Source organism: Mercurialis annua, linkage group LG4 (assembly GCF_937616625.2).
Source record: "Mercurialis annua linkage group LG4, ddMerAnnu1.2, whole genome shotgun sequence".
Classification (NCBI taxonomy): domain Eukaryota; kingdom Viridiplantae; phylum Streptophyta; class Magnoliopsida; order Malpighiales; family Euphorbiaceae; genus Mercurialis; species Mercurialis annua.
In genome coordinates, this window is record NC_065573.1 from 34,345,963 (window position 1) to 34,367,166 (window position 21,204).

At 28.2% G+C, this 21,204-nt stretch overlaps 2 protein-coding genes across 2 annotated transcripts; both read left to right on the forward strand.

Annotated features, from left to right (window-relative positions):
• The first annotated feature begins 3,077 nt into the window (after positions 1-3,077).
• LOC126676540 (agamous-like MADS-box protein MADS2) lies at positions 3,078-8,472 on the forward strand. The gene is made up of 8 exons (XM_050370761.2): positions 3,078-3,470; positions 6,574-6,652; positions 6,999-7,060; positions 7,151-7,250; positions 7,508-7,549; positions 7,618-7,659; positions 7,955-8,106; positions 8,214-8,472. Exons 1-8 carry the CDS (start codon positions 3,286-3,288, stop codon positions 8,296-8,298), a joined length of 747 nt encoding a protein of 248 aa, XP_050226718.1. The 5' UTR covers positions 3,078-3,285; the 3' UTR covers positions 8,299-8,472.
• A 6,362-nt stretch (positions 8,473-14,834) lies between these two features.
• On the forward strand, positions 14,835-20,923 carry LOC126679319 (truncated transcription factor CAULIFLOWER A-like). The gene is made up of 8 exons (XM_050374317.2): positions 14,835-15,347; positions 19,290-19,371; positions 19,447-19,511; positions 19,597-19,696; positions 20,050-20,091; positions 20,285-20,326; positions 20,417-20,556; positions 20,655-20,923. Exons 1-8 carry the CDS (start codon positions 15,163-15,165, stop codon positions 20,776-20,778), a joined length of 780 nt encoding a protein of 259 aa, XP_050230274.1. The 5' UTR covers positions 14,835-15,162; the 3' UTR covers positions 20,779-20,923.
• Positions 20,924-21,204: the final 281 nt, after the last annotated feature.

The window sequence follows — 21,204 nt, forward strand, 5'->3', positions numbered from 1 at the left end:
TAGCATATGTGATTGAAATGGATGATGATCCCAATAAATTGTGAATTTTAACCAACAAAAATGGCCAAAGTAGTTCATTGCATAGACCTAAAGAATAAAAAATGCACAATTGCACATGTCCTAATTCCCTATCTATTTGATTAGATTAATGATATCAAATCTAGTGCTCTAACTATGATATAAAATTATAAACCTATTATCGATTGATTTCTAGAGTATATATTCTGTTCAACTAAACAAAGTATGTGCCTTGTTAAAAAATAGTTGCACAATTTTCATTTCTTTTTTAAAGTGGGAAAAGAGAGTGTTTGTGGGAGGAATTGAATTCACGATCTAGCATAATGTTGTCTAGCGTTTATATCATTTGAGTTATAATTCATTGGTTAGTTGCACAAGTAAGAACCGTGCATGATCTAGCTGATAGCAGATCTGCTAAATCAAGACCTCGTAAATCATACATGTGTTCGATCCTTCAAAATATAACAAACACCGCTGAAAAAGAGTCCACTTCTCTCGGAAGATTTTAGTGTTTGCGAGGATTTAGTTTGCATCTCACCGAGTGGATAGGCTCTCCACGAGCCTCTAGCTAGTTTAGTTGGCAGGATAGCTCACCCACCTAGACAAGAGTTTGTGAATCGTACGTGAGTTTGTTCCTTTGAAATGCAACAAACATTTTTTATTTTAAATGAATGAGATAATAGATTAAAGTCACAAGACGTGACAATAAAGACGATACATCTAGAGTTTTAGCGCCAAGCTACAGCTAAAAGTATTAGAATAACAAAAAATCTCAACTTTTAAAAACTTATATTCCCGAGTAAGAAAATTGATAGTATCCGCATTGCCTTTTGAATGCTAGATATGGGAAGCGAATCAATATCCAAACTTCCATTTCTGAATACCCTTTTGTTATGAGATTTTCAAATTTCTCAACACAAAAAAGCCAGATCGATAAACACAAATTCTTATAACATCTCCTTCCATTTGAATGCCAATAAAGAAGGAATTAATCGACAGAATACAGAACTACCCACGAAAATCCACAATAATTCATAAGAGTATTCCGAAATTCGCATTTTGAAATAGTCTTTCTGAAGATTTTTAATGATCGAGGAGGATCAAATACAAGCGAGCTAAATGTATAAAATTAGCCTTTTCAAAAGATTTTGTTGAAATAATAAACCTCAAAACAAATATTAGTTTTTATTTTTAAGTCATTAAGCAAAAAAAAAAATAGCTGCACAATTAACATGTGATTAGTCCAGAACTTCACTGTAGATGGTCAAAAATCAACCAGACACACAGAGAATATTTATCTTTTTTATTTGAGTCTTAAGGCAAGTCATCATGATAATAAATATTTTCACATGTCAATGGTTTTATTTCTTATCTAAAAAGATGTAAATGTGAATTTGTTCTTAGTCAACTTAAAACATATACCGAATTTCTAATTTTTTATACTTTTTTTTTTTTTTTTTGCGGATTATATTTTGATTGAACTATTGAAATGATCTATCAGTTTTTTTTTTTAAAGAATCTATCAATTGTTTTTAGAAATGGTATATGTCCTATATTTTTTTCACTTAATTAAGTATTGAAACCAGATAATCAAGTGATGTTTTTATGTCTTAATAGGTTGTAAGATTCTTCAGAGGGAACAATATACTTAAAAATATATCAGAAATCAATTTATTATCCTTTATATATTTCAGAGTTTATTAATTTTAACGTCACGATTTTACGTAAATATTTAGATTTGCAACAACACCATTGAGGATCATATAATATGATTTTTTATTAATTAAAATTAATTTTTGTTTGTTTAGAAAACTGTACGAACTGATACTAATGGGAATTTTAGAAAATTGTAATAATGTCAAAAGGCTATTTATGAAGATTTGGAATAATTTATAATGCATACATTTCAATTTTTTTATATTGAAAATTTAATATTATAAATTTAAACCTTCATTACAAATATTTTTTTTTAATAATTAAGGAGGGGGGAGTAAGGCTCGAACATGAGACATCTTAGCAAAATGCATGTGGCTACTACCACTGTACTACAAAAGGACTAGCAGTATGTTATAATTAATGTTATAGTGTTAGTATTTTGATGAAGAGTAAAAGAGAACAATTAAATTTAGATTACTTTAAAATTGTAATCACAAAAGTATAAAATAATCTATATTTATGAATCAGAGAAAATAGCAAAATCAAAACTAAAAGGAATTAATATTATAAACTATATATTTACAGAAAATTTAAGTTTTGGATAAAGGTATATTAAAAGAAAAGCATATTATTCTCTTATAGGTCTATCACTATTATCATAAGAAAGTAAAACAATAAATATTAAAAAATAAAAAGATAATACTATTATCTTCATGAATTTAGATTTGAAATATTTCTTTTTTCATAAATTTTAAAAAATCCATCTTTTTTATGTTTAAAATTTATACAACTAAAACCTTTTTATAAATGAGGATTTTAATTAAAGAAAATTAAACATGAGAGGAAAACAATAAATTTTTAAAATTTATGGAGAAAATAGTACCAAAATTTAATCCGCTAAGATTATTAAAAAAGAGCGGATTAATCAGTGACATTTACGTAATCCAATAAATGACGGACACGTTTTGAACCATTTTAAGGTAGGTGACGACGTTCTGATGCTTCTCTAAAGACAACGGGAAATAAAAGAGCTCTAACTTTCATCCGCCAGAAAATAAACACTCTCAATCTACCTACGTATCACCCATTCCCCATTTCCTCTTGTCGACAGCACGACACGTAAACAATACACAGCGCGTGAATCACACCCCACACCAATCACGTGAGAACACAACACACTAGTTAGAAATGAACAGTAAACTCAACATGAAACTAAAACAAAGAAGAACAAAACCAAACCCAACCCTAAGCTAAGCTGCATTTCACATTCACTGCTACAGCTGATGTAAATGTAATGTAAGAAGATTAAGGTTAAAAATTTTAATCTTTTTATTTTTATTTTATCACATCAAATACAAAAAATAAAAATAAAAATACAATCTTTATTTCTCTCTCTATTTAGGGTTTGTTTTCTACAAAGAAAGAATCTAACTTTCTCTTGGTTTTTCATGTTTTTAGTTAACATTTGAGTAGTGACTCAAGAAAGAGAGATCCTTTTGTTTCTAAGAGAAGAACACCAAATTATAAGTACATAATTCAGATAAATATTGAGTCTTTAGAGAGAGAAGTTGAATATTTTTGGTGGGTTTGATTAGTAATTGGAAATTAATTATGGGAAGGGGAAGAGTGGAATTGAAGAGGATAGAGAACAAGATAAACAGACAAGTAACATTTGCAAAGAGAAGAAATGGGCTGCTGAAGAAAGCTTATGAGTTATCTGTTCTTTGTGATGCTGAGGTGGCTCTTATTATCTTCTCTAACCGTGGCAAGCTCTATGAGTTTAGTAGCATTTCTAAGTATGATCATCTTACCCTTTTTATCTTTTCTTTTTGTTGGGATCTGCTTGCTTCTGTACTTTTATTCTTGATTTGTGTTCTTGAGTGTTAGCAAGCTTACATGATCATAAATTTTGAAGCTTTGATGAGTTTGATCTAGATTTAAACTTCAGTTTTACTATATCTCATTTGGTGTTTCTTGATTGCTATTTGTTGTGATATTTTGATGGTCAATTAGGTTTTCTTGTTTGATCTGTTGCATCTAATCATTTCTTTATGAGATCTGCATCAAATTTTTAGTCTTTTTGTTTATTCACTTGAAGATCTTTACTTGTTTATTAGTTTGTGCCATAAATTAAGTAGATTTTTTGGTAGAATTGTGATGTTATTAGCTTCACAATCTTGATCTAATTACAGAAAAAACATGGTTCATTGCTGATCATTTCTCATCTGCCTTTTAATCTATCTCTCTTGAAAATAAAGAAAACTAATGAACTTGTTCTGTGTCCTTAATTAATTGTGTGTTCGGTTAAAGATTGTGCTGCTTCTGTCTACTTTTCCATGGAAAATCTTGGTCATAGCATTGTATCTTGAAGGACAGTATATTGTCTTGATGACATGTTAAAATCCAAGTGTCAATTGAAGGAATTCATAAAAGCCTGAGAACATAGTCATATCAAAAAACGTTATCCACCAGGCATAGAAGATTCACCCTTGTTCCTGGAATCCGTACACATACAGCTGCTTTGATTGATTAAATAAGTGCTGTCCTTATTAGAATTAAATAATAGACTATGGCCTCATTTGTCACCTTTTCTGGGATTTATTAGCATTATTAATTTAAAATTTATCTTTGTTAGAGACATGCTTCTTTTGCATGCATTTGATTGATTTTTTATTTTATCCTTTTTATAAAAAATGCATCATGTATATGAAACCACAAAGTTAACTACAACATGTATTTTCAACAATCGGGTGCATGAAAAATTCAAAAGTTAAATGTATGTAATCAATTTAATGAATAAAATGTATTAAGATTATCATTTTAATAATATATTATAATATAATAGACTATGTTCATAGACGATGTTGTAGACAAAATCAATCTAATTTTTTTTTCTAATACATAGTGTTTGTTCAGACAAATCTGACATATAATTATGAACTTTTATTAATGATGTGTCATATTATATAATTAAGTTAATATTTCCAATTAAAATATCACCAATTGATATGATCTATTCATTGGAGATTAATTTAATCTAGTTATGCTATGCGTCACATTATCAAATGGAAGATTCATAATTTTACATAGTAAACTAACTTTACTCTCATGAGAATCGAGTGATGAAATTAATAGCTTGAAGGAGTAAATACAGTTCATAACAACTATGATTTACTTCCCCGGTCAATTTTTCAATTGTTAGATGCGAAAAGTTGATATTGCATGATAGGCATTTATATTTATGTCAGCTCTCATATCTGTCTGCCTAGGATTTGTTACTTTAGTATCTTTGTTTAGGGCTATCTTATGAATGTCTGTTTGGATGAGCAATTTGATTGATTTGACATTTATTAAGCATATTTTGAACATTTTTCTGATAAGCATATTTTGAACATTTTTTTTATAAACATATTATATGAACAATCTTAAGCTTTGTGTTGGATTCTTAGTTATCTAGTTCTTTCTCTTTTGCATCTGTCTCCTTATCCATGGCTTTCAGTTAAGGTTAGGTAATCCTCCTATATCCTAGGAAAATATTTGGAATCACAAAGAATTAAAATTCAAATAAAAAATTTTAATTTTAAAATACCGTATTTTTTTTTTAAATTAATGACTAACTTTTAATAATTTTTCTGAACGTATTATTAATAAGTTAGTGTATCAAATCAAAATATGGAATAAGAATTCTCTTTTATCCCCATTTCCTTGGATACCAAACCTCCCCTAGATGTTCCATTCCTTCAAACAAATATAGTTTCGTCCAATAAAGGACTTGGAAGGATTTGGTTATGTTTTCATCAGTTTACAAGCTATTTCCAAGTATTCAACTTTTGCTATTGCATGAAATGAAAGTATATATATTAATCTGTACCTGCTTTGCTTTCATTGATATAGAGCTATATTTTCCCTAGTATCATGCTTAGAGCTGAAATCCCATGCATTACATTGGCTTTTTTTTTCCTTGATACATTAAAAGATTCATTTCTTTGACTAATAAGGGTTCACATGTAGGTTTTCAAAAGTACTAGTAATTATGAATAAAATAAGTTCATATATTATACACTTACAGACATAAATTTAGTTCCATTAAATAATAGATTGGATTCATGTATTGTAGATCCATACTCACAAGACTACATTTCACATATATAAGATAGTGAATATAATAGGAGAATGGATTCACAAAATCCCATCTAAATAATAGTTTTTTAATAGGTTAAAAATGAGGTTTGTTTGAATGGGGTTTCTTGAATTAGTAATAACAGTTCTTTAGAAAGTTTTGGATGATTAACCTAGAGCAAGGAAAAATCTATATATCATCAAAATTTGGAAAAGAAAGGTGGAAATTGGGACGAAAGTGGCGATCTTTACAAGATTATGATATAATTAAAAAATGGTTAAAAGGTGAGAGTTTTTAAAGACATTTTGCCAAAAAAAAAGTACTAATCCTTTATTTTATGAGTCCCATTGTAAAGGATTTCTTTTATATAGAAAAAACTAGAAACATATTCAACCTTATAATGAAAGTTAGCATATATAGGTATAGAGTGTAGGAAAAGAAATGATAGGACAAAATATGCTGTTTGATAACCGAAAAGAGAGTCAAAAACAAACAAAAAAGATTTGGTCACTATATAATACCTATGTATACATGAGCTGGTGAAGGGCTAGCTATAACAAGTAAGAGGATGAAAGTGTAATAATATCTTATTGGAAAAATAGTTTTATCTATCCACAATTATGACTAGTTTGTCAAATACACTGTTTGAAAGTATTAACATAAATGTTTATTAGAGATTAATTATTTGAGATGTGATGTTTAATTTGTAAAATTTCTTAGGTGAGTACGCTGACAAAGACTATTTTATTTACTCTTTTTAATTATTATCTTAATTTCAGCATGCTCAAGAGCCTGGATAGGTATCAAAAGTGTAGTTATGGTGCAGTGGAAGTCAATAAGCCTGCCAAGGAGCTTGAGGTATATCCTTAACTCTAAGTTTCTGTCTTCATATATGTCAATGTCCATGGAGTGATGCTGCATGTTAGCATGTATATTGCATGAAAACTTTTCGAATCCAAATATTTAGAATTATATTTTCTTTTCCAGAAATTTCATAAAAATTTGAAAAGTCTATGTTTATAATTGATTCTTATAGAAAATTAAATATGTTCCGCTGTTTTCCGTCTCAACACTTTTTTCGTGTTCGTATTACATAGATCAGCACAGTACAAGAATAGAGAGATTTAACATTACATTACTATGTGTGCATTGTTGGATTTGGAGGTGTTGTCTTCATTTAATTTTTTCTATTTGGTGTGAGCAGAGCAGCTATAGGGAGTACTTGAAACTGAAAACTAGATTCGAGTCGCTACAACGAACTCAGAGGTAACAAACTTGAGATACATCAATACCGCTTTGCTACGAATTAGTTTGACAAATTTTGATTCATAAAAAACTTTTTCCTTGGTGCTGAAGGAACTTACTTGGAGAGGAATTAGGGCCTCTTAATACTAAGGAGCTCGAGCAGCTTGAGCGTCAGTTGGAGTCATCACTTAAGCTAGTCCGGTCCACCAAGGTAACTCAAATTCTACTATTTTTATGAACTCATTTGCTCATATGAGAGTGATCCACCATAAATCAGATACTCATGCACCACTAAACCCTGCAACCTAGTAGTAGTTTTTTATTTTTATTTTATGATATTTTCAAGTTCTTTTTATTTGTTTCGATGAACGATATTTTATTTTCGAGTTTTCATTTATTGTTAGCTAGGACAAACCAATGTATTTCTTGTAAGATTGTTTGATATTCTTTGAATAATGTGCTTTACAGACTCAGTTTATGCTTGACCAGCTTTCAGATCTTCAAAACAAGGTATGAAATTTGAAAGTGCTTACTTTAATGTTGTTTCTTGTTCTCACCGACTGTTGTTTTGGAAACAGGAACAATTGTTGCTGGAAGCTAATAGAGCTTTAACAATAAAGGTATAATTATTTTCCTGCCTCTACTTCAAATTGATTTCTTGTCTTAAAAGGTTTAGGCTTGTTATTTAAGAACTGCTATTGTACATGGAAACTTTTCGAGTGCTACGTTTTAGAATTTGGTTACCATTTTCAAAAACGAAAATGCTTTTAAAACTTAAAATCTTTATATTTATGACTAATGTTTTGTATTTGTAGTTCTCATTTCAGTGTTTTTCATTTTAGCATTTCTATTTCCATGCTACATTGATCAATTACCTTTGCTTAAAAATTACTAATAATTGGTTATGGGTGGCAGCTGGATGAAATAAGTACTACAGCCCTTCGATCATCATGGGAAGAAGGTGAGCAAAGTATGTCATATGGGCATCAGCAGCAGCAGCATCATCACCATCATCAACCTCAGGAGTTATTTCATCATTTAGATTGCAATCCCACACTGCAAATAGGGTAAGACTCCAACTCAACTAATATCCATACTCCAAACTGAAAATGATAATTAAAATTTTGATTCGATTTGAACGGAATGCACACTCTTGTTGGATACATATTTACAGGTACAACAATGTAGTTTCAGACCAGATGACAGCCACAACCCATGCGCAGACAGTGAGTGGGTTCATCCCAGGATGGATGCTTTGAGTTTTGCTCATAAGACTATTGTGCTCATATGCTTTTTCTTCTTAATGTTTGGCAATATGTAAATTATTTCAAGAGCATATGAATCTTCATTTCATAAGGTTTGTCGAACCTTTTTGCCCTTGAACTCAAAAAGGCATGTAATTTCATAAATGTTGCAAAAACTTATCACATTTATCCCTGCTCTTCAAACCTTAGCATTATGTTTCATAGTTCTTTGCTATCAGTTTAATTATTCTTGTCTTCTGTTAACTTTATATATGCTCTCAATAATGTGATTAATTAGCATTATTAACACCTTATTTTGTCATTATATTCCTAACTAAGCTGCTAATGCCTAATTGTGTTCTGAACTTAAAACATTCTCTCTGATTAGTACTTAGATAGCCTATCTGAATAGGCCATCCATGAACAAAGTTAATATATTATATCATATTATTAAAATAATGAAAATAATTTAATTTAATTTATTACAGATTTGCATATTCACTTATATTTGTTCGTAGATTATGTGCTCGACAAAATCTATGTACAAATTTCTCTAGGGTCAATTCAAATTTTATAAATTTTTAAATATACTTTGTTCCCATATCATTCGTGAAAAAGCTAATTAACATCATTTTAGTGAGATGGTGAAATATCATTGGCTCAGATGACGTTTTACAGAAATATAGGATAGAGTATATATAAATACTTCTTTCCAAATTGATTTAGTTTCACTCCAAAGTATTATTTTCTATTTTCTAAAGTCTTTAAAAGTAGTGGCCTTTGACATAATTAGCCTTATGTTGAATAAATTACAACTTCACAAGAATGAATTATCTATCTCTTGATCTCTTCTATTTGAAATCTACTTTTGTCTTCTAATTGCTCTTTTTGGTTATGTTTCCTCTTGAAAATCAAATAAGAAAAATAAAATCTGAAGATGTCATTTTGATATAGAAAATTTTCAAAATTGCTCACCAACTTTGGTGAGTATGTTTCAGAAGTGCAATTTCTCTATTGATTTTGGCAAGAAAATATTAATCAGTTCTTTTCTAGTTTTCTGTATTGGGAAATAGAGTCCCAAACAATTCCAACTTTGTGCTACAAAAAGCCCAAAGTTGAGGACAGTCATACAAAAGATTGGAGCTTTGCAATGAAGAATTGACAAATCTCTAAACCGAAAACGATACTGGATTTGTGCATTTAGGCAAAATGGGCTATTTACATGCAGTTTCTGTTCGCAAGAGGAGAGATTTTTAGGTAGACTCAGTCTACCACGTCATCCGTGAACTAACCTATCACATTATGACACGTTATTAAAATAATGGCACTATCGAAATTTTGTTTATTACTTATTTACACTTTTGAATAGGAATATTACGATAATGTCATTATTTTAATGACGTGTCATAATATGATAGGTTTAGTTCACGGATGACGTGATAGACTGAGTCTACTTAAGAATTTCTCTCGCAAGAGACTCCTTGTTTAAATTAATTTGTATCTAATATTTAATTTTTTTTTTAAAAAAAATTCTCATTTTTCTATTGTTTTTACTTGTACATCCAATTAAATTTAACTTATTAGTATTTTTATTCCCCTAATATATGATACTTCTACATCCTTATTTTTCTCTTTTTTTTTCTTTCTCTGTTCTTCACCCCGTGGATGACCGCAAAATTTTCCGACAATGATTAGAGGGCGGCGGCGGTTTGGTCGGTTGTTAGGTTGATTGGGCAGTATGGGTTAGATTGGGTTGGGTTAATTTTTTTGTTTATTTAAGTTAAAATTACGGGTATTTTGTTTTATATTTAAAAAAATTATATAATTTTTTTAAAGTTGTTTAGTAATATATTTAATTGATTTATATTTACTAAAAAAATATTATTAATTTTCAAAAATTTAAGAAAGATGATTTTTTTTATTTTAATTCTAACTACGAGGACCACTTTAAATATTTATTAAAATTTGGAGTATTGAAAAAAAAATCAATTTAATGCTTAATAATGTATTTGAAAATAAAAGATGTAAATTTTAATATTTAAGGGTGTAATTGAAAATAAAATATCGTAATTTCGATATATATAATGATTTTACAATGTGAAAATGCAAATAAAAGATGAGATTTTTTCCCCAGAGGGTAAGCCTTCTTTTTATTCTCAAACACTATCATCTCTAAATCTATAGAGTCCATTGAACAATTAATTGAACACTTAGTTATACTCTTTATTTATTTAAAAATATTCTTCAGAATAAAGCATATCATTAAAGCTGTTCTTGTATTATATAGAAAAATTACACAGGTGGTGTTTGATCTTTCTTAAATCTTCTATCTAAATATATAAAAATTTATTTCTTTAAAATTAGTATTTCAATTTTTTAAAATTATATCAAATAAGTGTTCTGAACTATTTTTAAATCAGCGTTGTGCTAAAAATGCAAAACTAATATATGTATTAATTTAGTTTCACATCATATTAGCAAACTATTAATAGCAATTTTTTGTAAGAGTGAATTATTTTTCTTTTGACATTAAAATTGAAAATTATATTAGCAATTTTTTTTCTATTAGTCGTCTGGTGATCAAAAATGGCTAAAAGTACTCATCTGATATACTTTTAATAAAAAATTGAAACACTTATTTAAAAGAATAGACGTTACGGTATTCAAATAGAATATATTGAAAAGTTCATACACCACCAATCATTTTTTTTTTCTATTACATAGTATATATATATTGAGATCTCAAAACTATTTTCACCACCCAATATCGTGGGTGCATCTAATATTGGAATCTCATTTTTGTTGGATGTCTATGGTGCGTACTACAATTGTTCTATTCCTTTAAAAAAACTGACATTTTATCCAATTTTCTTTACCAAAAAAATTGACATTATATATATATAACATTTAAATATATTCCTAAAAGAATTTTACTTTAATCAACCTTCTATATAAATTCCTTTAATGATGTTTAGGATCAAATGTAAATATTCCTAATTTCAAAAAATATATTCATAAACTATGAAAATTGCTCTTTTCAATTACAAAAAATCTCATATAACCTTGAATAAACTATTATAATTATTTGATACAAGTTGTCTTCTCAATTTAGTGACAAAATAAAGAAATCTTCCTATTTTACAGACATGATAGGAATAGATCTGAATTCAAATGTAAAATGTGTTATCGAGAAACATGTCTGATCGAAACAATAATTTATGTTAAAAATATTATACTCAATAGAAAAAAAGTGTTATCTTTTTATTTGTTTATTCTCCTCTCTTCTCCTCCTCTTCCTCCAAACTTTTATTATTTCTATTATTTAATCTTCAATTCTTTTGGATCTTTGAGCATTAGAAATGGTCCCAATTGTCCTTTAATCTATTTTTTTTCTTATATCTTATTGGTGAAAAATGGTCCCAATTTGCCATTGAGATAGGTATAATGTCGTACGATGTAATTATAATGGAAGTATTATAGTCATAGGGATAGTTGAATGTGCATTATGGTCCCTGTTTATATGGCAAGTGAAGGTACAAAAATTATGTATAAAAATAGAAGTTTTCTTATTATAAGATATTAAAAGAGTCCACTTTCATTAAATTATTAAAATCTTGCCATCCAAATTGAAAAAGAAAGAATTACATTAAGCAATCCAAAATATAAATCTATTTGTTCTGTATATAATTTAGGTCCGGACCACTAATTAAATATATATATTAACAATTTGCACATGAAAGCCTGCCTTATAGCTTACTTGGATTGCGATATCAAGTCAGGCTCTAACTTTCTGTCGCTAAATAATGAATGAATAAAGGACCAATTCACCCTCTCAACTTGGTATAAAATATTAAATAAATTGACATAAAATATCAAATAATCATTTTCTCTGTTTTTTTTACAAATCAACCAGTAACTTGTATTTTTAGCTCAAATCAGCTCTTCTAATACAAAAACACCCTAAAAAGAGTGAAATTGCTAATTATACTAATTAATTCTAATTAACCACAATTAAAATTTTAATTTAAACCTAATTAAAATTAATTATTCTAATACACCTAAAACTAATCAATCGAAAACCGCCGCCAAATAGACTCCTGCCGAAAATTGCTCGTCAGACGAGGAGCAGTATATATGCTCATCCACGTTGGAGAACATTTCAACATAAATTACAACCAATAATAATTTGCTGCTAAATTTTAACAACCAATAATAATTTATTATAAATTACAGTTTTATCACTGTTATTTTTTTACATTTATTGTTTTAACAAGTATATAAAAAAACCTTTTATTTTGAATTTTATGTTTCTTTATTTATTTTTACAATTTTGAACGATTACTTTTTTTAATAGTAAACAACATTTCAACATAATAAAAAATTATTTTTAATTTATCTTTATTTAATTTGCCGATTTTCTTTATAAATTCTATTAAAAGAACTCATTGTTATATCATATATTATGAAAAAAAAATATCAAAAAATATTAAATATATGATTAAAAAATATTAAATAAAGAAATTAAATCATCATTATCGTAAAAATAGTTATAACACTTTTTTAACATTTCGCATTAGAGATAAAATTTAAATGCTATGTTAAAAGTATTTCAGTACTTTTTCATGCTAAATTTAGCATAAAAAATTACACCGCATTGGAAATGCTTTAAGATAAGTACTCCCTAAAATCCAAATAACGGGCTTAATTAATTATTGCAATGTGATTAATAAATTATAGTTTTTTAATTACTAGTGTCACTTTTTTCACACGTGCCTAGTATTATGGCTCAACAAATTATCAAATAATATTATTTTATTGGTTTAAATTTTTTAATTGATACTCGAATTTTATATTTATAGAAAATTTTAATAGAAAATAGAAAATATATTAAAATGGTAATTTATTGGAATAGTTTTTATTTAGAATTTTATATAATTAAAAAATAATTAAATAGTAATTATTGAATTGCTAAATTAGTCTATTTTAATTAGTACTCTAAATAATTATTTTAATATAATAGTTTATTTTAGTTAGTAAGTATTATAATTTTAATAATTATTTTAACAAAATAATTTATTTTATTTATTATTTTAATTTTAATGATTTTTTTAATAATTTTTAATTAATAATTATACTTTATTAAACGAAAAAACAATAACGTAAGTATAGATAATGGGTAGCGGAAGATATCTCAAATATAAATATTAAAATTTAATTATAAACAGTTATCACTTTGATTATGACTAATTTTTGAATATATATGGACCCTATTGCTCCATTGCAACTTGAGTAGATAACTTGTGTTCCCAAAAGGACAAACACATGTTTGGTGTTTTTCATTCCCGTCTTAATTTAGTTTTCAAAGCATATGATTGATGCCTAAATATGTTGGTGTGAAACTCCCATTGAGATGAAGAATCAACCAATTTCGTCAAAATTTGCTTTAATTCTAATAAAGTTTATTTCAGCTCAAAGAATACATATAGATTTAAGATTTAAGCTATAATTTTTAAAACAAATTATTATTAGGTCTTCATATATAATATAGTTTATACTTTTATTTTTATTTTTTTAAGTTAAACGATATGATTTTCTATTTTTATTTCTGTTAACAATTTAAATCACCCGTCCAATTATGTTGTTGGTCGACTAAATTAAAAAAATTAACCGAAAATTTTATTGTTCAATTTAGTCTGCGAACTTTTTTTTTTTTAATTTGTACAAATAAAAGTTATTTTATTATGAATGTAATAATTTAAACAAAATTAAATTGAAAAAGCATTCAATTTCATAAAGTATAATTTATATTTATATTTATGCTAAAAATAAATTAATTTTTTTTTGATTTAATTGACTAAAATCAAAATTGAATAGAAAGACAAAAATATAAATAAAAAACTATTTTGTTTAGATTATGACAAATGTGGAGGTTATTTTTGTTTAGGTCTCTATGTTTTCATCTCTTTCTCGCTAATATTTTCTTATTTCAACATATAAACATAAAATTGGACTTTTAAATGATATAACAAAATAAAAACTGTTGTTAATTTTGCAGCTTCTATGTCATAAATCATATGTACATTCATAATGCAACCGATGAAACAAATAAAAGCCACAAATATAACAAAAAAAATTACATGTATGCAACACACTACCAATATATACAAATAGAAACTTTTTAATACAATATCATTAATATGTCGCTCAATTCTAGAATAACGTCAAAATTTGTAAATTTAATTAGATTAAAATTTGACTAAGATTTAAACAAATTAAACCAGTATAAAACTCAAAATTTAATAAAAATATTGAAAGATTGGATTGAATTATGAATCAATGCTTCCTCTAATTCGATTGGTAAAACAATGGGTAGAAATAGCAGTGAGTCAAAATAAAAAAGCGCCGTCACCAAAGACCCATCGCTCGCAATGTTCCCCACTGAGCCACTGACAACTTATCCTCGTACGGACTCCCTTAATCCCTCCTGTCATCTCCTTATTCTCATCCTCTCCTCCAATCACAACTCGACAGCAAATCCTTGGAATACCACTTCTGGTTTTCTAAAACCACCACTTTCCCATCTTACCCTTTTAATTATTTTCTTTTCCCATATATAGTCACCACAGACCTAAAACCTAATTTGGTTCATACAAAAACAAGAAAGCAAAAACCTCACCTTCACTAAAATAGAAACTTTCCCATAATACCTTACAATTTACAATTCTTTCTTTTTACCCTTTTTTTTTTCTTTCTTCTTGCTTTTCTTGAAAAACATCACCAAATTTAGCAATGGTATAGCTAGCTAGGGTTCTTCATATTCTGTTTCTTGAATTGGGTTCTTGAATAACTTGCAATCAGAAATTTAAAAGAGTGAGAATAATGGGTAGAGGTAGGGTTGAGCTGAAGCGAATCGAAAACAAGATCAGCAGACAAGTGACCTTCTCTAAGAGAAGAAGTGGTCTGCTCAAGAAAGCTCATGAGATCTCAGTTCTTTGTGAAGCTGATGTTGCCCTCATTGTTTTCTCTACTAAAGGAAAACTCTTTGAATACTCCACTGATTCCAGGTTTTTCTTTTTATATATACTTCATTCTTATTTGCATGTCTAAGTTTAAATTTGAATTATAAACTTGATTTCATGTTTATCTTTAGTTTTACTTGAAAGAAAAAGAACAAAAACAAACAAGAAAATGGGTTTAAGCACATTTCTGTAGGTTAATGAGCAGAACCTTAATTATTAATCATGTTATTAATGTTGACATTTCTGTAATATAAATGCTTTCATGACTATCTGTCATATTCCTTGTCTGTTCTTATATATAAAACTATGCGTATTGCTTATATATGTAGATCTTCTTTTTCTTGTCTGTAAGGTCATTTCTGTTTTTTGCAAGAAAAGCTGTAACATATATAGTAGTACACTGTCATAAAAATCAATCAGATAAGAAGTTGAATATTCAATTACGTAAATATTTTTTCAGGGTTAATGTCTCTGTATATGATCAGTTCCTACCTTTAGTCGTAGCACTGTTAATTAAATAGTATACTGAATCGATGCTTATGTTTTATATGAGCGAAATCAAAACTTGTTTGTAGAAAGGGGTTCAGTAGTATGGTCCTATTAAAGAGGTACGTCTAGAGCTTTGTGTCATGGCATGGGGCTTGATGTTCATTTGCGTCTGATTTTCTAATCTAGGATTTGGGATTCATTGTTGTTAGCCTCAATGATGCATAGCAATGCCTTTTAAGGTAGTTATTTAAGATTTCCACAAATATTATTAGATTATGTAGTGTTGAAGGGAAAATATACTTGTGTAGATTCTCTTCATTAATTCATAGCTAGAAAAAGTCATTATAATGAACGGTGTAGATCGTGAACATGACCCCCTCAAGTTCAAAATGAACTTGAGAGAATTCCAATCCTTAATTATAATAATGTGGTAAAACTAATTAGAAAATTTATTGACTTTGTCCATAAATGACGTGATGAACATAATCCATGTAAATGAATTTTCCGTATCAAAGATAGAGTATTTCCATATCTAATAAATATACGGGAGTGAAATTACTTTGTAAATGAAAATAATTAGTATTTGGGATGAAGTTATTAATTTTAGGTAAAATGAATTTATCTATCAACAACTTTCATCCATTTGTAAAATATACTATGATCTTTAAATATTGTCACTTCGATTCTTGTTAAAAATATCTATGAATTGTTTGGAGTTGATATAGTGTTATGTTGTACGTTTATGTGGATAAAATTTAGCCTAATTGTTCATACAATATCACGTCACGTCAGTTTCAAATAAGTTAAGGGTATATTTAGCAGAAATCAAAAAAATAATGGACTAAATTGAAAAATATATTAAAATTATGGTTTATTTGCCAAAAATGCTAAAATTATGGATAGATAAGTTTGTTTTGATTTAATTTTATTATGTTACTTGACTCATAACTCTTGTTTCTCATGAGTGTTTTTATATATTTTTTCTAGTGTATTATCTATGAGGTTTTTGAACTGGTCTCGACAATGAGATGACACTTTTAGAATGTCATATATGATTTAATATTTGAAAACTTAGAGTTGAGCTAGTGAAATAATGAATCCACTAATCTTAGATTTAACAGACCAAAAAAGAGGAAAGAGTAATTTCAATGTTGCAACAGAAAAACTATTTGGAAAAGTAAATTAATTTTAAGACTAAGGGAGAACCAAAAACAAAATTAAAGATCAATTCCATGGCTTTATGAGAAGAAGAACAATAATGACATTATTTTAAGTTTCCTCAAAGTCAAATGAAATGATGAATATAGTGGAGAGATTAATTGTTTTAATTTTATTAAAATGAGAAGAAACAACAATAAGAGAGAAATGTCAATTCAATTCTATATAAGGCGTGTGTTCTAAAAATATGCAATTCTGAATACTGTAATTTGAGGTATAATACTGTAAATTTGGCGTGTGTTCCAAGGTAGGGTTTTGCACATTTTGAGAAATGAACTCATGAAATCATGCAAGTCTTCCTTGTTTCGTTTCCTTTTTTCTTTCTTTCTTAGCTTAACAATCTATAAGAAAAGGATGTTTCAATTTCAAAATGACAAGAGGTATTTGGATAGCCCATAATTGCTGGAGAGATCTTGCATAAATAAAGTGAAGTATAATTTGTACTCATTTAGGGGGTTGATTTAGGCAAATTATGTAAAATTGGAATATCGGTTAAAACTTAATAAGAGAAATTAATTAAAAATTGGAAGATTTGTTATTTATTTTGTCAAATGAGTATAATGCGAGGATTTAAATTAAAGATGTTCTTACTAATGGCTATTTTTTATATTTACTACAATGGAAGGAAAGAGAAAATTTAAACTTGTATGGCTAAATTTAAATAATTTTATACTAATGTTTTTATTCTTTTTAATTCTCCATTTATTAACGGGTAAAATGTTTCTGCAGTAACATAACTATAGTTGTATATCGATCTTTTTACAAAACGGTTATCGAATTATAAGATGTTATAAAATGACCACCGAACTGTATTTTAAAAAAAACAGTTATCAAAATATAAAATAATTATATAATAATTACCAAATTTCAAAACAGTTACGAGACGTTAATGTGGACGAGTCAAAAATATACAGCTAAGCAGAAATCAGTAAACTTTAATATAATAATAATTTGATAACCGTTTTATAAACATTTGATCTATATGAAGCCGTACATTTTTTTTCAATTTTTTTTGACATTATCAAAAAATTTGCGGTTAGCGAACTACAAACTTTTAACGAAAGGTTACCCTTCCATTTCAAATTAAGTTTTAGGGAAAAGTTGAAAAATACTTGATTTTGTTAAAATAATCTCAAAAATACTTATGTTCGTTTTTATTTGCGGACAATACTTACAAAAGAAAATAAATTGCACCTAGCACTTGATTTAATAAAAACATTAAACCTAACACTTAAAATCTTATTTTTCTAAACCCTAAATCATACTAAACCCTAAACCCTAAATCATGCTAAACCCTGAACCCTAAATTCCAAACTTTAAACCCTAAAACATGCTAAACCCTAAATCCTAAATTCTAAATCTTAAACCCTAAACCCTAAATTATGCTAAACCCTAAACCCTAAATCATGCTAAACCCTATATCCTAAATCTTAAACCCTAAACCCTAAATCATGCTAAACCCTAACCCTAAAATCATAAACCCTAAACCCTTAAAATTCTAAAATCTAAATTCTAAGTCTTAAAAAATGGAGTTAAATGTTGGATGAATAAAAAAATGAAGTTAAATGTTGGACAAAATAAAAAGATTGGGTTAAGTGTTGGATGAAATAAAAAGGTGAAATCAAGTGCTGGATGAAATAAAAAGGTGGAATCAAGTGCTAGATGAAATAAAAAGGTGGGATCAAGTGTTGACAAAAAAAAAAAAAGATGCTCAAGTATTTTTGGAATTATTTTTGATAATCAAGTGCTGAGTCTAATTTCCTCTAAGTTTTAGTGGCATGGTTGCAGGCTTGTTACCTACACCTGGTAATGTCCGATGTAAATCAAAAATCATTATGAAACGAGCTGGTAACCTCTTATTTCTAAAAAATATTAGTTTAGTTATCAAAATATTACAAATAAAACGTTGTGAACCATTTTGTTGGTTATAAAACCAGTGAAGGTAGAGGATTATGATTAAAGGTTCTGCTGAGAGTTGAACCATAATTAAAAATTATATTTATTTTTACTATATTCCTTAGGGTATGCCTTCATTCATGGTGCTATTGCCGTTGGATTTAGGGTTATAGCTGATGATGACATTTTGGCCACACTTGCTTCTTCTTTTTTACTATATACATTAACGTTTTATATATACATCATTTACAAATATCTCTCTTTTAAAAATCTTTGCTTTACTAAATATTTGGAATAATTAAAAAAAATTAAGGGCACTTGATTTCTTAAATTATGCGTCAGATAGTATTAGTTAAGAATTGTTGAATTGACTGTTTGTTGCAGTATGGAAGCAATCTTGGAAAGATATGAAAGATGTTCATATGCAGAAAGACAAGTTGATCCAAATGAATCTGATCAACAACAGGTGCATTATTACTAATAATTTTGAAACTATTGTCAAATTATGGCCTAGTATATACTAAATGGTATTATTATATAGGGAAATTGGGGTTTGGAATATCCTAAGCTCATGTCTAAAATTGAGGTCTTACAAAGAAGTTTAAGGTACTTATATACTATCACTCTTATCTCTTCCAAACATTTATTTAATTTAAATATATATGCTGATCAATTTATTTTAAATATATAGGAATTATGCAGGAGAAGATTTGGATCCAATGAGTCTAAGAGAACTCCAGCAATTGGAACAGCAGATTGACACTGCTCTTAAGCGTGTGCGATCGAGAAAGGTAACGTTTTTAAGCAAATCCGGTTTTCTCAACTTGTAACCTCGGTGCCAAATAACTCACTTTTAACCATCTTTTATTAATAAAGGACAATATTACTATAAAATTTTAGATCAATTAAGAATAAAATTTGGTCATACGACTCATACGAGTTCTTGACTTTGTTTATATTATTTAAGTTTGTACTTACTTTGACCCAAAAATTACTTAATTGATCAAAATGACCAAAAGTGAGTCATTATTTGACCATGACTTGCAATTAAGTTTAGAGAACAGATTGACCCTTAACTCTTAATATTTCGGTGACACTAATTTTGAACTTTATATGTCGATTAATTATGGGATTAATTTTGCAGAACCAACTTTATCATGAATCTATTTCCAACCTGCAGAAGAAGGTAACATTCAATTCCTGCTTCTACTGCCAAAATCTTTGTTTATGTGACGTTTGTTTTCTGCATTCTCTATTACACGCAAGTGTAACAAAAACCGATCAAACTGAATAATCAAATGATCCGACAAATTCGGTTTAGTTTATTGTCAACTCATATTTCAGTAAATGTCTCTATCTAACACAAAAGCTGATTACAGGAAAGATCATTACATGATCAAAATAACATGCTAGCCAAACAGGTAACTCCTCTACTTTTCTATATTCCATATACTCCATCACATGGCTTCTGAGAATAGCTGACTGTATTGGATCAAAAATAATATGCATAGCTCAAGGAAAATGATAACACATTAACTGAGTGTGAACAATGGGAGCAACAAAATCTCTGTCGGAGCTCATCGGCCTTCATGCTGCCACCACCACCACCACAGCAGCCGCCAATGCTATTCGTTCCATCTTTAAATGTCAGGTGTGATAGTAAATAAAATCCTTCTTTTAAAATATTTATTTGTTAGAGAATAGTGTTTGGCCAGGGTTAATTTTATTTGGTTAACTACACTGGTGCAGCAACAGAGAAAATCTACAGACACGGGAATTCATGAACGAAACGGATCAGGAAGCAGTAGTTCAGTCTCAGCCTAATGCAACACAGATGCCTCCATGGATGCTCATCAATCGCGTGCATCAGTAGAAAACTACAGAGTTTTCAGATCAGAAACTAACTGGCAATTTGAAGTTAAGAGTATCACTTCATACTTAATTTCCTGTTGCCATCAATGTAAATGTATTAACTACACTGGTGATTCAATTGCTTTTGTATAAAGAAGCTTTCCTCACTTAAATGTTTCAATTAAATCATAACCTTGATAAAAAAAAAATCAAATCGGATTAAAATTGAGAGTATTAGTTTTTTTAATTAAGATAATTAAAAATCACGAAGATTTTGATTTTTTTAGGTCATCACACTTTTATTTATCAATTCCTTTTTATCTCTATTTTTAGTTCAGTTTAAAACTAAAGTTAATTGAGAATGCAGCTACTATTAGCTTTGACATTTCAGTATGATGTCTAGATTTTAAAATAATGCTTCAACCACCAACTATATCATACTAAACTG

What these genes read in the sequence shown, in the direction of transcription:
- LOC126676540 (XM_050370761.2), top strand. Translation starts at nt 3,286, where the DNA reads ATGGGAAGGGGAAGAGTGGAATTGAAGAGGATAGAGAACAAGATAAAC. An exon ending in TCGCTACAACGAACTCAGAG is followed by an intron (nt 7,061 to 7,150) that starts GTAACAAACTTG and finishes TTGGTGCTGAAG; the next exon opens with GAACTTACTTGGAGAGGAAT. An exon ending in TTTCAGATCTTCAAAACAAG is followed by an intron (nt 7,550 to 7,617) that starts GTATGAAATTTG and finishes TTTTGGAAACAG; the next exon opens with GAACAATTGTTGCTGGAAGC.
- LOC126679319 (XM_050374317.2), top strand. Translation starts at nt 15,163, where the DNA reads ATGGGTAGAGGTAGGGTTGAGCTGAAGCGAATCGAAAACAAGATCAGC. An exon ending in GAATACTCCACTGATTCCAG is followed by an intron (nt 15,348 to 19,289) that starts GTTTTTCTTTTT and finishes TGTTTGTTGCAG; the next exon opens with TATGGAAGCAATCTTGGAAA. An exon ending in GTTCCATCTTTAAATGTCAG is followed by an intron (nt 20,557 to 20,654) that starts GTGTGATAGTAA and finishes ACACTGGTGCAG; the next exon opens with CAACAGAGAAAATCTACAGA.